This window comes from Mesocricetus auratus, unplaced genomic scaffold (assembly GCF_017639785.1).
Source record: "Mesocricetus auratus isolate SY011 unplaced genomic scaffold, BCM_Maur_2.0 Super-Scaffold_100676, whole genome shotgun sequence".
NCBI lineage: Eukaryota > Metazoa > Chordata > Mammalia > Rodentia > Cricetidae > Mesocricetus > Mesocricetus auratus.
The window spans coordinates 144203961-144219960 of NW_024429266.1; the positions used below are offsets into that span (position 1 = coordinate 144203961).

General features: G+C 40.7%; 1 protein-coding gene across 1 annotated transcript in view; it reads left to right on the top strand.

The window, feature by feature from the left end:
* The first annotated feature begins 1352 nt into the window (after positions 1–1352).
* The window catches only part of LOC101832649 (meiosis 1 associated protein), a 67421-nt gene continuing 52773 nt past the window's right edge, over positions 1353–16000 (top strand). The window contains exons 1-2 of the mRNA XM_040738678.1: positions 1353–1650; positions 7258–7443. Coding sequence (XP_040594612.1) covers positions 1411–1650; positions 7258–7443 — 426 coding nt within the window. The 5' untranslated portion in view covers positions 1353–1410. The remainder of the gene's footprint in view (positions 1651–7257; positions 7444–16000) is intronic.

Below are 16000 nucleotides of genomic sequence, written 5' to 3' on the forward strand. Positions count from 1 at the left end.
GTGTCCCACAGAGTTCAACTAGAGTCATCTGTGTGATCCCCAGTTCATATATAACTGGATGCTATCTATGCCTCCCTACCTCCCAGAATCTGATAGCTGCAAATAGATGAGTGATAAGTGGTAGGACTCTGTGAGCCCCTCTCCCTCCCTTCCATAACTATTAGGAGGGCCAGTAGCGTGGCTGCTTTGATTTTGATTGTTAGGTCATGATGTAGTTAGAGGATAGCATTTTGCTGCCCTCCTCCATACCTTCTGTCTCTTAAATCTTTCTACCTCCTTTTCCAAAATGTCCCCTGAGACATAAGGGGATGACATAGATGTCTTATTTAGGATGGAACCCTTAAACATCCATCCTTTATTCTCTCTCAGTATCATCAAGGTCTTCATATTCACCACTGTTCACTGCCAGGAATGACTTCATTTTTTAAAGCTGATAGTAGCCTTTTTCTGTAGGTATAAAGATAAGTGTTTAGAAGGTGGTTTAATAGTATGTCAATGTAGCTGAGCAGCCGTGTTAGGCTCCCCCACTAGGGACCATGAACTCTACAATTATGGGCTCTCGACCAGGTGCATCAATGAACACATCTTTCCAGGAAGGTTAGTATCATAGTTCCTAAGGTTCACAGCTGTATAGCACTGTTGATGCCTCCTGCCCCCAGCAGCCTTCATAGCACCTTCCAGCACTGTGAGAGATAGCCATCAGGGAGAAAACTTCTAGCTCAGCTCCAACTTGATTTCTTCATAGCATTTATCCTAGGTGTGTGGTGCCTTCAGCAATACCAGCTTATCAACTAGTTATAATGGGGAACCAAGAAAACAGCAAGAACCTTTATTGTTTTTGGGAACCTCCCTGACCAACAACTCCTATGGAAGTATCCCACACCTGGCACTGTGGAAAACCTTACAATATGGTAGGAAAAACAGACATAGAAACAAATTACAATGTAGCATAATGAATAATAACAAAACTTGACTTGAGGCACAGTGATGCTCATCTATAATCCCTGCAAATGGAAGGTGAAAGCAGGAAGATCAGGAGTGTAAGACCATACATAATCAGTAGCATAATGAACTCTAGGCCAGCTTAGGTAACATAAAATCTTGTAGGAAAAAACAAGAAGCTTGACTTTTGCGTAACTCCTTTATTCTTTATTACTTCCACTTAGCATCTCTACACTAAAGTAAAACATTGAGATCCCTTGGGTGCTATTAATACAGGATGACCTTGACAAGTTTGATTTAGTACCCAGAATGAATCCTCTTTGGACTTCCCCCCCTCAATTTATATTCTTTGCTTCAAGTACCTAATCTAGTTTTCTGAAAGCCAGTCGTTTCTTTTTCTTTTCCTTTAGCTGTAGAAAATACCAGTTATCCAAGTGGTGATTACAGTTCCACACTGGTTTAACTGCCATGAATCGAAGGAGAACTAATAGTAGAGGGACCACTCCTACCACGAAGATAAGTCATCAACCTCCGAGGCTTCTCATTGTGCATATTGCTGTGCCTTCCTGGGCCGACATCTGCCCCAACCTCTGTGAGGCCCTACAGAACTTTTTCTCTATAGCCTGCAGTTTGATGGGCCCCAGCCGCATGTCTCTGTTCAGCTTATACACAGTACAAAACCAACATGAGTGTATCCTCCCATTTGTGGTAAGTCTATCTATACTCATGGTATTCTGAAAGCAAATGAGATTTCCACAACAGAGCTCACAGTTGTTATCAGTTACAGTAAAAACCACATGGGTTCCTCGTTTCCAGTTAGCCCACATGAACCAGAAGTCATCCTGTGTATATGGGGCGTGTGCTGCAAGGGGGAAGCCCCTGAGTTGGTAATTTGGGGGTTGAAATAGGCTGCACCCCATCCCTCTCCAGAGAGAGAGGAGAAATCTTAGCATCTGCATTTCTTTGAAATGTAAACAGCTAGATCTTTTTGCCCTCTTTGAAATGTAAACACTTAGAGAAGTTTGTAAATCTCTACAGAGATCTGGTTATTCAGTCACTTCCTTTCTCCCAAGCTTGTCCTGGGGTAAAACTCAAGGCCCTAATTTTCTTTGCTCAAAAAATCCTAACTGCAAAACAGAAACTATTTGCCCTGTGCTCCACTCAGGTGAAACTCTAATTCCCTCCAGGTTTTAGGAGTGACTAATGTGGGCATCATTATCTTTACAAAGCTCCCTCACAAGTATCTACTCTCCTCAAAGAAAATTCACCTCTTCCCTTTCTCTTGGATATAATTCAAAATCCCAGGAATGCGAAAGATGTGTGCATTCCACACGTCTCCTTTGAGTCACACTTGCTGCTATCTCAATGGCCATATATTATGTCTTTAAGATAACCAAAGGCAGGAATTTCACAGACTTGTTGCTGATTATGTGTGTAAAATGGAACTAGAATCCACCCATTTTTTGATTAATGTCTCATTCTCCTCATCGAAAGTGGGAATTAATATCTCTTTTGGTACTATAAAGTATGAAAATTAATGCATATTTGTTCATGTTTACTTTCTATGGCTGTGATAAAACACCATGATCATAAACAACTTGGAGGTGTCGATGTAAAAACTACAGCTCTCATCTGAAAAGGAATTAGAGAGTTTATTCTTAAGCTATTTTGAGTAGTCATAGCAAGGAAGCACAAATTTAGGTTACCCCAAATTCCATGTTCCAATGTGGAAGCAGTTTTATGACGTTTTATAGGTCCAAGAAATTCATAAATCAAGGCAAGCTTAAAATACATTGTTGGATACATCAGAGTGGCAGTTACCGTGAAATGGGGGAAGCTTTACTATAGGCCCGAGATGCTACCTGATGACATTCTTAGTCTGAGTTGGTAGAAGCTAGTGGTCTGCTAAGTTAATAGATACTAAAGGTCTTAATCTATTAGTCATAAGATGTTAATTCTGACACAGGTGGCCAAGGAGGGGTTCCAAAGGCCTAGAACTAGCCTTTGGACTTGCAACATTCCAATCTCTGCATGATACTGAAATTCTAATCAGTCAGTCAGTCTCTGAAGACAGAGCTTCTTCTCAGGAGTTCTCGTTCACAGAGAGGAAAGGTTTATTTGACTTACATTTTCGAATCGCAGTCCATCCTGAAGGGAAGTCAGGGCAGGAACTCAGCAACTGAAGTGACAGCCATGGAGGAGTGCTGCTCTCTGTTTTATTCCTTATGGCTTATTTAGACTGCTTTCTTATACAAGCCAGGGAATGGCACCATCCCCAATGGGTTAGGCCCTTCCGTGTAAACTGTTTGTTTGTTTGAGACAGGATTTCTCTGTGTAGCCTGGCTGTCCTGGAACTAGTTGTGTAGACCAGGTTGTCCTTGAACTCACAGATATCTGCCTGCCTCTGCCTCCCACTTCCTCTACATTCCATTCATCAGAAGCAAGTCATTGTTCTGTCCAGGCAAAGCATCAGGGACCAGATGCACCCCTCTTGCCTAGAATAACACAAACGAAACATGTGACAGGATGGTGTGGAGATAGTTCATTAATTGAAGAGCTTGCCTGCACAAGCTTGAGACCCAAGCTAAGTTCAAGGATCTGAGTTTGATTATATGCACCCACATGTAAAGCTGGATCTGTTGGCTCAGCTGGGACCTGAGCTTGATCCTGAGCCTTGAGTAAAAGGGTGTGGAGTGTAATTGTTACCCCAGCCCAGGGGAGGCAGGAGCAGGAGGGTTCCTGGTGCTCTAGCACAGCCCAGTCAGCATGCCTCAGGTCCCAGTGAGACCCTGACTCAAAATAAAATAAAAGGCAAATGGCTCCTATAACGACTAATCTTGGTTGTCAACTGACACACCTGGGAGGAACAAACCTTAATTGAGGAATTACCTCCCTCAGATTTGCATATGAACATGTCTGTGGGAGCATTTTCTTGATAGCTAACTGATTCAGGAGGGCCTAGCCTCCCTTGGGCAGCGCCATCCCTGGGCAGGTGGACTATGCAAGCCAGTAAGGTAGCTGAGCAATCCAGGAAGCAGCATTCCTCCAAGGTCTTCACTGTAGTTCCTGTCTGAGTTCCTGCCCTGCCTTCCCTCAGGGATGGACCATAAGCTATAAATTAAAATAACTCTGTCCTCCCCACCAAGTTGTTTTTGGTCATGGTGTTTATCACAGCAACAGAAAGCAAACGAAGACAGCTTCCAAGGCATGACACTCAAGGTTGACCTCTGACCTCAACACACACACACACACACACACACTTCTCAAGACACTGCACACATCAGGTAGTACAATGAGGGGAACTTAGGGCTGTCACAATCTACTTCCTTAAGTTTCCAAGCCTCAGTACAGAAGAGGAAAACCTAGGCAGGTGCCTGTCATCCTCTTGTGTTTAGAAGTAGGATCGGGCTTCAGAGAGACCAAGGTAGCTAGAGGAGAAAGAACTATATACGGGAAAGGAAAAAGAACTCCCATTTTCCTTTTTAAAGGGAGCTCTTCAAGGAGCTATATAAATCAGTCAAGTTGCAAGCAAGGACAGACGGCATACCCAAGCCATCTGAAAAATTCTCAGAGACACAGAAAGAGAATATTTGCAGAAGTGAAGGCAGACTTTAGGCAGAGTCAACAAAAGATAGTGCAGCAGCCAGGCCACCCAGGACTAAAGAGAGCTGCCTCATGGGATCTGTGACCTTTGTTAAAGAAAAGTTAGTGACTCTCATTAAAGCACCATAGACTATTTTATTCAGGACCATTGCAGTAGGTACAAGGGCCTTGACAATGGGGTTTTGCTGTGGCGAAGAGCCTGAGCTCGGCTAAGTACAGTTTGGGCAGTGGGGCTCCCACATCTAAATCCCCAGATAGCGCCTCCCATTGTACACACCTTTTTAAAGCAGGAGTGTGAGGAAACACACTGAATTGGTTCCTATAGATTGGCCTCCAAAGATAACAAAACCAGAAAAGGAGAAAAGTAGACAGTGGTCTGGAAAGGTAAACAAAAACTTCTCAGTATCAAGCACTGTGATAGTTTTTCTTCAGGTGCTTTAATCTACCTGCAACTCCCAGTACAGGTGGCCATTTTTAAATCAATTGATCCCTTAACCACTCCATTAGCAAAGGCAGGCAGTTTTATACTGGAAACCATGAACTTGTCAGGAATTTAACTAAGCTGGGAAACAGCTGATCTGCCAGGTGCCAAAGGAACCAACAAATCACAGGAAAGAGTTAGAGTTCTTTTTTCTGCCTCCTGAAAGTGAATAGTCAAAAGTTTAACCTGGGCAAAGGGCCTGCTCCCCATCCCACTTTGTTGTTTGTGTGCTGGTGGTAAATTTTTGTATTTCATTTCTTTTGTTTACTAAAATCAGTCTTACTCTGTCAACAAGCTGGCCTGGGGCTCATTATCTGGCCTAGGCTGGCCTCAAACTTGTGACAGTTATCCTCACTTATCCTCACCCGTTTTCCTCAGAATGGTTGGCACAGATGAAGAGACAGTTTCACTGTTGAATGAACCCCAGGCAAAATGCTTTGGTGGTTTATCAACCTGGGATTAGAGAAAGCAAAGAGGGAAGGCTAGCAGTGGAAAAAAATTAACTCAGGATAAAGAAAGTGTATTCATTTCCCCATTTCTCTCACAAGGAAGTCTTGGCAGTAACTCTTGAGAATATAGCCATAGGCCTCAGAGACCTAGGAATGAAGGTGTCAGAGCTAGGAAGGCAAATATCCCAAGAACAGGATGAGCCAGGGCAGCCTGAGTGCTTGGCCGCGTCCTTCAGAGACTGTGGTGAAATGACTATGCACCAAATCTAGGGTGGAAACTACCATTTCTCTTCCACTACCATCCCATGAAGCATGTCAGGTAAAGCCTTTTAATTGCCTATAGTCAGTCCTGAAAAACAAAATCACACTTAGGACTCCTCACGGGAAAAACTACCAGCCAAAATTTCCTTACTGTAGAACAGTAAATTCAATGCTAGTTAGAAACTCAAGAAAATTGCAGGAATGATGCTACCACATGATGTACACAAACAACTCAGTCTATAAAGAAACGAGGCCCCTAATTCCGTTTTCACTGAGCTATATAGACATCTGACATTGCCTTTCTGCAGAGACACCTCAAAATGTAAATGTAGAAAAATACCGTCTGGGGAATCGTATCCAGGACAGACCCAAGATTGCCCCTCACATTTAATTTTTTAGTAACATCAAATAATTCTGAACCTTTTATTATAAGGAACAATGACAGAGAATTCATAATTAAAATATTAGAATTCCTTTTATATCCATTGTGACATGAGTATAAATAATTCTAACCCAAATGATTGATTTCCCCCTCAGAGGAAGAGTCCAGAAGAATGTCCTCACTGTGAAACTCTTCCTAATTCTCTTACATTTTCCAATAAAGAATTTGTTGAAATTATTTATTGTCTACAATGAGCTATTAGGGTCCAGAATGCTCTAGTTTAGCTCTAATGCTTACTTCCTCATCCTCGGTAGCTAACATTTGATCATGTCAAAGCAGCAGATAAAGTCCTAAGAAACATGATGTGGCAGCTGTAACTGAGAGCAATGGGAGGGAGCATAAGACAAGAAGAGTGATTCTATCATGTGGTGAATTAAATACTGCTAGAGACAATGTGAAGGATCAGATAAACATGGAGTTAGGAAGATAAAAACCAAAACAGGCCCAAATCTTCCTAGTTGTAACAAGAAATGCAAATAGAAAAAAAAGGAAACTAAAATACACAATACAGTGATTTTCCAAAAGCTGTAAAACAGAAAATGCTGGGGCTGGAGAGATGGCTCACAGGTTAAGAGCACTGCTCTTTCAGAGGACCCGAGAAAATTGTCAGCATCCTTCAGTCAGGGAATCTAAAGCGAATCTATTATTTGGAGTTTTTTTGTTGTTTGGTTTGGTTTTACAAGACAGGATTTCTTCATGTAGCCATGAAACTCACTCTGTAGACCAGTCTAGCCTTGGACTCAGAAATCCCCTGGCCTTTGCCTCCCAGAGTGCTGAAATTAAAGGCCTGAGTCACCATTACCAAGGAAAGCTCCTTATTGACTAGCTCCCCCATTGCTTGCTCTGTCTGATTTCTTACATGACTCAGAACTAGTGGCTCAGAATTGTCACAGCCCATAGGAGGCTAGGCTCTCCTTCATCAATTGTTAATCAAGAAAATGCCCCACAGACAAGCTAGTAGACCAATCTGATGGAGATTTCTTCTTCCCAGGTGACTCTAGCCTGTGCCAATTTGACGGAAGCTAGCCAGCACACTGGGTTGCTAAAAACTTCTGTCTTTGATTCATTTTTCTCTGCAGCAAGTGAGAGGGAACTTCGTTAGGCTGCAGGCTTGCATCTCAGAGCTGCGCACGCTACAGGTAGAAGGTTGTTATAGACCACATCATACCTTACTGCCGTTGGCTGTAGAGGATGGGCTCCAACAGTTCAAGCAATTCAGCAGATACATGACCACAAGTTCTGCTCAGCCCTGTAATTCCCTGGAGGTAAGTGATGCTGGTTTTTCAGACATGGAGCCATTTTCCCATTTACATCTGTGTAGGCACTTCATTATTTATTATCCTTATGTTATTCTGTTTCATATACATTGAATCTAATTTTCAATGTGTATGAAACAGATGCCCAGCTATCTGCAAGTAGAAGACATTATTCCCCTTTCCCATAACCCATAACCTGTTTTTCTGAGTAAGAGAGAGAGTGTGTATTGCATACCCAAGACCTGGAGTTATATGCAACTATACAGGTTCCATGAGTGTCTCTTCCATCTCTGTGAACCCCTATGGCCCCTGCTTACTTGATTCTGTGGGCCATTTTCTTGTGATGTCCTTGACCCCTCTGGCTCCTACAGTCCTTCCTCCCCTCTTCTTCAGGCTTCCTCTGGCTTCACCTAGTGTTTGGCTGTGGGTCTCTCCATCTGCTCCTCTCAGCTGCCTGAGGAGGCCTCTCTGATGACAGCTGGGCTAGGCACCAATCTACGAGTACAGCAAAATACCATTAGGAACCATTTCATTGACTTTTTTTCCAGTTGTGTTTGGTTCTATCCTGGGTCTCTGGGCTATCCTGCTTCTGGATGCTGGCCATCCAGGCAGTGTCAGGTGTGGGCTTCCTCTCAGGGCATGGACCTTAAGTTGGACCAGTCATTGGTTGGCCGCCCCCAAGAGTTCTGTAGCACAATTTCCCCCAGCACATCTTGCAGTCAGGACATACTGTATGTTGAAGGTTTTGTAGCTGGATTAGCAAATGTCAAAGTTGATGCTATTCTGGTGTCAGGCTGAGACGGTCTTAAAAAAAACTTAAATAAGTTATCTGATGATGTTCTGTGGGTACATTGTGAGTGGGGGTTAAAATAGCCTCAGTTTTGGTGACTTCCGGCTGCAAACAGATGCCTTGAAAATAACAGTGTGGAGCTTCTCATTTCCAGTTTCACATGTAAAGAAGTTGAAGTTGCCACTTTGTCCTAACAATTATTAAAATTCTGTACTTAAAAAACACAGCTTGTGTAATAAGAATGTGTAATAAACCAAGCATGGAAATTCAATCATCCAGTACACAATGAAACACTAATGTGTGGGAACTACCCAAAATTCTACTTCATGCAGAGGGCTGGAACCAAAAAGATGAGGAAATGCTGACACCTACTGGCCACTCAGCAAAACTCAACCCGCACTCCACCATCCGCTAGGGCACTGCATTCCCAGGGATATAGTTTTACAGATTTGAATTGGAGCCTTTACCTTCAAATCCCCTGCTACAGGAGACATCACAGTGAAAGGAGGAATTCAAGACCCATCCTCTCAAGGCAGAAATCCCGACCAATATTATATAAATATGATATAGATAATGTGTTACATAATATATATGGGGGCATTGAACTCGGAGCTTTGTATGTTGGGCTGCATTCCACCCAACTACATCACCAGTCCCACTTTGTCATTTACTTTTTTAGATCTTCCAATTTGTATATCTATCTCTTGATGGTCTTGCTTTGGTTTTTTATTGTCTGTGGCTTTCTTAAACTCTATTGATCCCGATAACATTCCAGACCTCATCTTTCTACCTGTTTTTCTCAGTTGCCCCAACAGTGATCCCTGTCCTTTCTCAGCCAGTTTCCTAGCTCCACTACCTAATAGCTTAGTGCACTCTGTACTATTCTTGTTTCTTTGTGTCCCAATAGTAATTGAAGTTAAAGGAATGGCTGTGTTTTAAATATTGTGATATTTACATAGTGTAATGGCTGCTACAATTCCCACAACACCACTCCAAACTATAAGTGGCATTGTGGGTAGTGCCCAACATCCTGGCACATGAACTAAGAGCTTAGCTACTAAATTATATCACTCACGGTTAACTGTGTATAAGATATGATACCTCGGTCCTACTAGTCCTACTAGAACACTGCAAATACTTCAACTGAAAAAAATACAGCTGAATTTTTAAAATTCCAACCAATGAAATAACCAATCCTAGGTACACAAGTAACAATGGAGAAATCCAAGAAACATGAAATCAAGGTAGTGTGACCCCTCTGAAAAATGCCATTTCCCCAGTAATGGGTTCAAAGAAAGTGAATTAGATGAATACAATACAAAAAGATCCAAAAGAATAATTATAATAATGTGGAATAAATCAAAGAAGGCACAAAGAGACTGCTAAATGAAATCAAGGAGCATGCAAATGAGCACTATACCACAGAGGTACTTCACACCAATGCTCATCATCGCATTATTCACAATAGCTAAGTTACAGCGTCAGGCTAGAGGTCTCAACAGAAGAACAGATGAAATGTGAGATATGTACACAGTGGAATTTTGTTCAACCAGAAAGAAGAATGCATTACATCATTAGCAGAAAAATGGATGTAACAAGAGATTATCAAATTAAGTGAATTAAGTCAGATTCAGAAAGACAAAAGTCACCTTTTCTCATTTGTGAATGCTAGATTTTTATGCATATATGACATAAACTCATAAAGTAGGATGACGTAGACTAACAGGAAGTGAATGGAGAGGACTAACAGGAAGTAGAAGAGGAGGAAGAACGAGGGTTATATTCAACTTCTCCAAAGAATTCAAGAAAAAGAAGGGTAGAATAAAATATTTAGTATTAGTGAAAAGAATTCACCAAGCTGCAGTTTGTGAGAAATTATCCTTGGGGAAAAAAGAGAGGGAAAATAATACAGGTTAGAAATGTGCCTGAAAAGTAAAGAAAAAATAAGTGAGGATAAATGAAGGTGTTTTTCTTAGTCCTAATTCATGAAACAGATGACATTTTGTTCAAAATAACAGCAACAGTATGTTGGTTGTGCTTACACACATATGTTTATAACTAAGTGAATGAGTGGCAGCTGTGATATAAAAGAGAGGTAAAAATTAAGATTGTTGTTGCATATATGAGAGTTATAGCCTATGCTGGCCTCAAACTTGCTATGTAACTAAGGAGGGTCTTGAACTTCTGATTCTTCTGACTCCACCTCCTGAGTTCGAGGTCAGGCTGGTCTACAGACTGAGTTCCAGGACAGCCAGAGATACACAGTAAAACCCCGTCTTAAAACACACACACAAAAAGTTTGTATGTATCAGTGTTTTGCTTACACATATATAAGTGCATGCTCGTGCCCAGAAGACCAGAGAGGGTTCTGAATTCCCTGAAATCAGAGTGTGTAATACAATTAAAGACCTAGAGAATGATGCTGGGGTTCAAACTTTAAGCTGATGGTCAGAAAAGCAAAGCAACTGGTCACTAGCTCTCAGCTCTAACTCAGGCTGAAAGGGCTGATCCACGAGCTCTTCACCAAGCCTCAAACTTCTGCCTCTCTTCAGTGTGGCTGGAGAATGAATGCCAGCCCTGAGACCTTGCTCCTGTCTTATATACCTCCCTAATGCTGGGATTAAAGGCGTGTGATCTCTTTGTGGGAGCTGTTTCTCTTTCAGACTGGATCAATCTTGTGTAGATCTGGGTGACCTTGGACTCACAAAGATCCACCTACCTCTTAATCCTGAGTCCTAGAATTAAAGGTGTATACCACCAGCTCTGCTTCTGACTGCTGGGATTAAAGGTATGTGCCTGGCTTCTATGGCTTGTGGCTGACTTTGCTTTCTGAATCCTCAGGCAAGCTTTAACAAATCATAAATAATACATCACTACCGGAGTTGTGGAGGGATGTGAACTGAGCCCAGGTCCTTGCAAGAACAGCCAGCGCTCCTAACTGCTGAGTCATCTCTCCAGCACCAATATGATAATTCTTTTTTATTACACAAAGATTTTTTTTTTAGTTTTTTGAGTCAAGGTTTCTTTGTATTGTCTTGGAGCCTGCCCTAGAACTCCCTTTGTAGACCAGGCTGGCCTCGAACTCACAGAGATCTGCCTGCCTCTGCCTCCCAAGTATTGGGATTAAAGGTGTGTACCACCAATGCCCAGCTTATACAAAGATTTTTATAGATAAAAATAAATGGTGATAAAGTTAAAATAATCAGATATATGACACAGTACTATAAACACACCCACAACATAGACAATGTCCACTTCAGTTAAACTGTATCATTTGTCATATAAATGTACTGTTTATTAAAATTTTACTACATTTGTAGCTTACTTGTATTTAATTTAAATTGTACTTTAACATGATGAGTACTAAAGTCATATAGAATTCATGTTTTGTTTTATGGTATGCATATTTAAGTAAAGTACTACCAAAAAAAAAAGATTTCTGAACACTAGGAGTCCATAAGGTAATTTTCTCCTTTACTTATTTAAATTTAAAATAGATGATACGCTGCAGCTGTCTACAAAGTATTCTCTGTAGTTGTCCTCAGTGACTGAGAAGACAGGTGACTTCTGTCAAAAGACAACCTTGAGGGAACAATAGGCTATTTTGAAGCTTCTGAGCCAGAGGCTCAGATGCCGCACCTAAGACCCAAGATGTGAAATTGGAAGAGTTCTAGAGTCTCTCTGATGGAGGAAAATAAGGATAAAGACTTGGAGGAAGCTATGCAGCATGAAGCTATGCAGAACCACAAGTGCTGAGTGCCTTCCATGCCAGGCACTACCCTCAGGACAATCCTGTAATCTGTGGGATATTCACTGCTTGCTAAATGAGGAAAATGGAGTTCAAGAAAATTACTAACTCATGTAACATCACAGAGCTAGAAAATAGCAGAAACCAGTCTCCCCAGTGTTGTCTTCCTAGCTAAAGAAATGATTGATTCTACCACAGCTTAGCTTCTGAAAGCCACCAGTGAGCTCTAAGAAGAGGACCCAGGATCAGATTCCCTGCCAGGACACTGAGAGCATACAGTTCGTTAAAATGGCCAGAATGGAACAACATTCATCAGTTTCCAAAGCACAGGAGGTATAAGCAAGAGGGCTGGATTATTGAGATGACTAACTTTATGCATCCACTTGACAGGACCATGGGATACCTAAATTGTTCTGTATGGCTTCCCCTCCCTCTGCAACTTCCAGTTCCTCTTCACTTCCCCTCCCATCAGACCCATCCCCTTTCTGCCTCTCATTGGAAAGCAAACAGACTTTTAAGGGATAATAATATTAAATATAATAATATGAAACAAAAACAAATACACAGGAGTAGAATGAAGGAGGAGGAAGAAAAGAGCCCAAGGGAAGGCACAAGAGTCTCTCATTTGAATACTCAGGAATCTCATAAAAACACCAAACTGAAGTTATAATATATGCACAAAGAGCCTGTATGTTAAAAGAAGAAATGTGTGTGTAACAAAATTAAAAAATAAGATGAAAAATTTAAACCCTGACATGACATCATTCTTAATGTGAGAGTCTCTGCACAATGTCATCTACATGAGGCAAAATGTAATAGATCTGCAAAGATGAACAGATGAATCCACTATTCTTACTGGGAACCTCAGCACCCTCTATCAGAAATGGACAGATCCAGCACGCAGAACAATCTTTAAGGCATAACTGAACTCTTCAGTCAAATCAAAAGGATATAATCAGCACCTATAGAACTAATCATCTAAAAATAGACAAATGGAACACACACAAAGATTGGCCATACCGTAGGCCATAAAGGATTCCCTTGCAATTTCATACAAAAATAATATAGTGTCTTCTCTCAGACCACAGCTGAATTAATGCAGAAACCTGTACATGCATTCTTCCCACCAGCTGCCTGGGTCCTGTTGCTGCTTTAGCCCCCAAATAACACACAAGACACTATATTAATTATGAAGCTGTTGGCCATTTTCTTGGTTTCTCATTGGCTAGCTCTGACTTAATTATTGGCCCATAATTACTAATATATATTTTTATAAGGACTTATCTTTCCAAAGACACCCTCCTGATGTGTCCTTTCCTCCCAGGAGATCACATGACAACGACTCTCTTCACTACATTTCCCAGAATCCTCATAGACCCACCTATCTTGCTTCCCTATTGGCCAACAGTGCTTTATTTACATATACACAGAAGAACTTCCCCCATCAGAAACCAGTTCCAAAGGTAACTGAAAAGACCAAGTATGGTGGTGCACACTTTTAATCCAAACACTAGGGAGGCAGAGGCAGGTTAATCTCTGTGAATTCAGGGTCGATGTAGAGAGACCCTGTATCAAAAAGCAAGCAAAACAAAGCAAAGATAGCTGAAAACGGCAAATACACACACACACACACACCATGAAGCAAAGGAGGAAAAAAACTCTCAAAAAGTTCAAAAATATTTTTGAACTAAGAAAAAATAAAAACACAACTTCTTGAAATTTGTGGGATACAAAAAAAAAAAAACCAGTGCTTAAAAATAGCACTGAAACCATACACTAGAAAAAAATTCTATTTGATACTGTAAGCTTCTACTTTAGGAAGCTAAAAACAGATGGGAACATAAGAACCAAGTAAGCAGAAGAAAAAGAATAAGGATAGATCAGAAATTGATGAAGTTGAAATTAGAAAAGTGGTCAATAAAGTTGATAAACTCTAGTCAGATTATAAAAAAAGAGAAAGAAGATACAAAATACTAACCTCAAAAATGAAAAAGAAAGCATTGCTACTATCCTATCACCTTAAAAGCATAATAAGAAGCACTCTGAATAGCATCATATCTACAGACTGGGAAAAAAAATAAGGCATTATTTTCTTCAAAAGACACGTAAAAGAATTAGCAACAGTGACAACAAAATGCACCAGAAACCAATAATAAACTAGGAAGGCTGCAAGCTGCAACGTAAATAATGCTATACAAAAGTTTATCATTCTCCTATATACCACAATGAACAAGTGATGTTTGAAATAAAACTAAGCCCACTAGACTATTTGGCTTGGTTATACATACCTATAATCACAACACTCAAAAGTATTACAAACACTGTAATAAAGACAGCCCCTTTGAGAGATGGTGCTGGGGAATTTGAATACACACATGCAGAAAACTAAAGCAAAACCCTTATCTCTCACCCTCTATACAAATCAACTCAAAATGTATTGCAGACCTTTATGTAAGACTTAAATATTAAAACTATAAGAGAAAAATTAAGGGGAAATAATTTGGCTCTACAAAAGAAACAATCAAGCGGGGGGGGGGGGTGATGGCACATCCATTTAATCCCAGCACTAGGGAGGAGAAGGCAGGTGAATCTCTGTGAGTTCAACACCAGCCTGGTTTACAGAGTGAAATCCAGGACAACCAAGACTATACAATGAAACCCTGTCTTGAAAAGAGAGAATCAGCAGAGTGAAGAGAAAATCCTTTCTAGTTATTTATCAGACAGGCAGTGAATATCCAAAATATATAAAGAACTTGAGCTGGAGAGATGGGTGAGTGGTTAAGAGCCCTGACTGCTCTTCCCAAGAGACTGGAGATTGGTTCCTAGCACCCACATGGTGGCTCATTAGTATCTGTAACTCTAGTTCTAGGTGATATGCACCAGGCACAAAAGTGGTGCATAGACATGCATGCGGGCAAAACGCCCATACACATAAAATAAAATAATACTGATTTTAAAGTGAACATAATCATACATAGAAATTTAAAGCATGAATCTTTTTAAACATTATATATATGCATATATATCTAAAACTAATTTTAAATGCAAGTAATCCAAACAATAAGCAAATGAGCTGAAAAGACACTTTTCAAATGAAGGAGTGAGCCTAAAGACCTTAAGAGATGGCTCACCAAAAAAAAAAAAAATCATATGGGGCTGGAGAGATGGCTCAGCAGTTAAGAGCACTGACTGTTCTTCCAGAGATCCTGAGTTCAATTCCCGGCAACCACATGGTGGCTCACAACCACCTTGAATGAGATCTGGTGCCCTCTGCTGGCAGGCAGAAGACTGTATACACAATAAATAAAATGTTTTTTAAAAGATTTATTTTTAAAAAATCATACAACTAGCAAGTGAGCATATGAAGAGATGATCCACATGGTATGTCACCGCAAGTATACAAGGTAAAACAGAGTTCTAGTAGATCTTAATAACAGTAAAAGGTACTATAATTTCTGCTGGATCTATTCCTTCCAATTGACAAAGTCTAAATTTTCCTTTTAGAATCAACTCAGAGATCTTTTCCACATAAGCTTTTAATTTTTTTACTCGGTTTCTATGGTAAAAAGATCCATTCTCAGACAATACCTTCCCTCTGTGTTGAAATTCCTATAGGAGAATGCTGAGGGTAACATGACTAGAATGCAGTTAAGCTTCAGGTTTCCATGATCCACATGTACAATCTGTAATTTCTCTTCCACCAAAGCCAATTCTTTTTCAATTTCAACTGTTACTTTCCTGGGACTCAGGCAGGAGTCCCACCTGCAGCTTAGGACTAGGCCTGGGCCAGTGGCCTCAAAGCATCTTTTCCATGAATTTGTACCTTAACGTTGGGTGCCAATATGTAACACAAGTTCCAATAGGTCTTAATAATAAGAGCCTGGAGTCAGATATAGGGGGAAATGCTGAGAGATCAAAGAAGGAGCAACTCAAAGCCATCTTTACCTTACTTGCTTCACAGCAGAAAAAAGCAAGTTCCTGTTTCCTCCCACCTGTATTCCTTTCTCTTCCCAGCCATCTCACTTCCT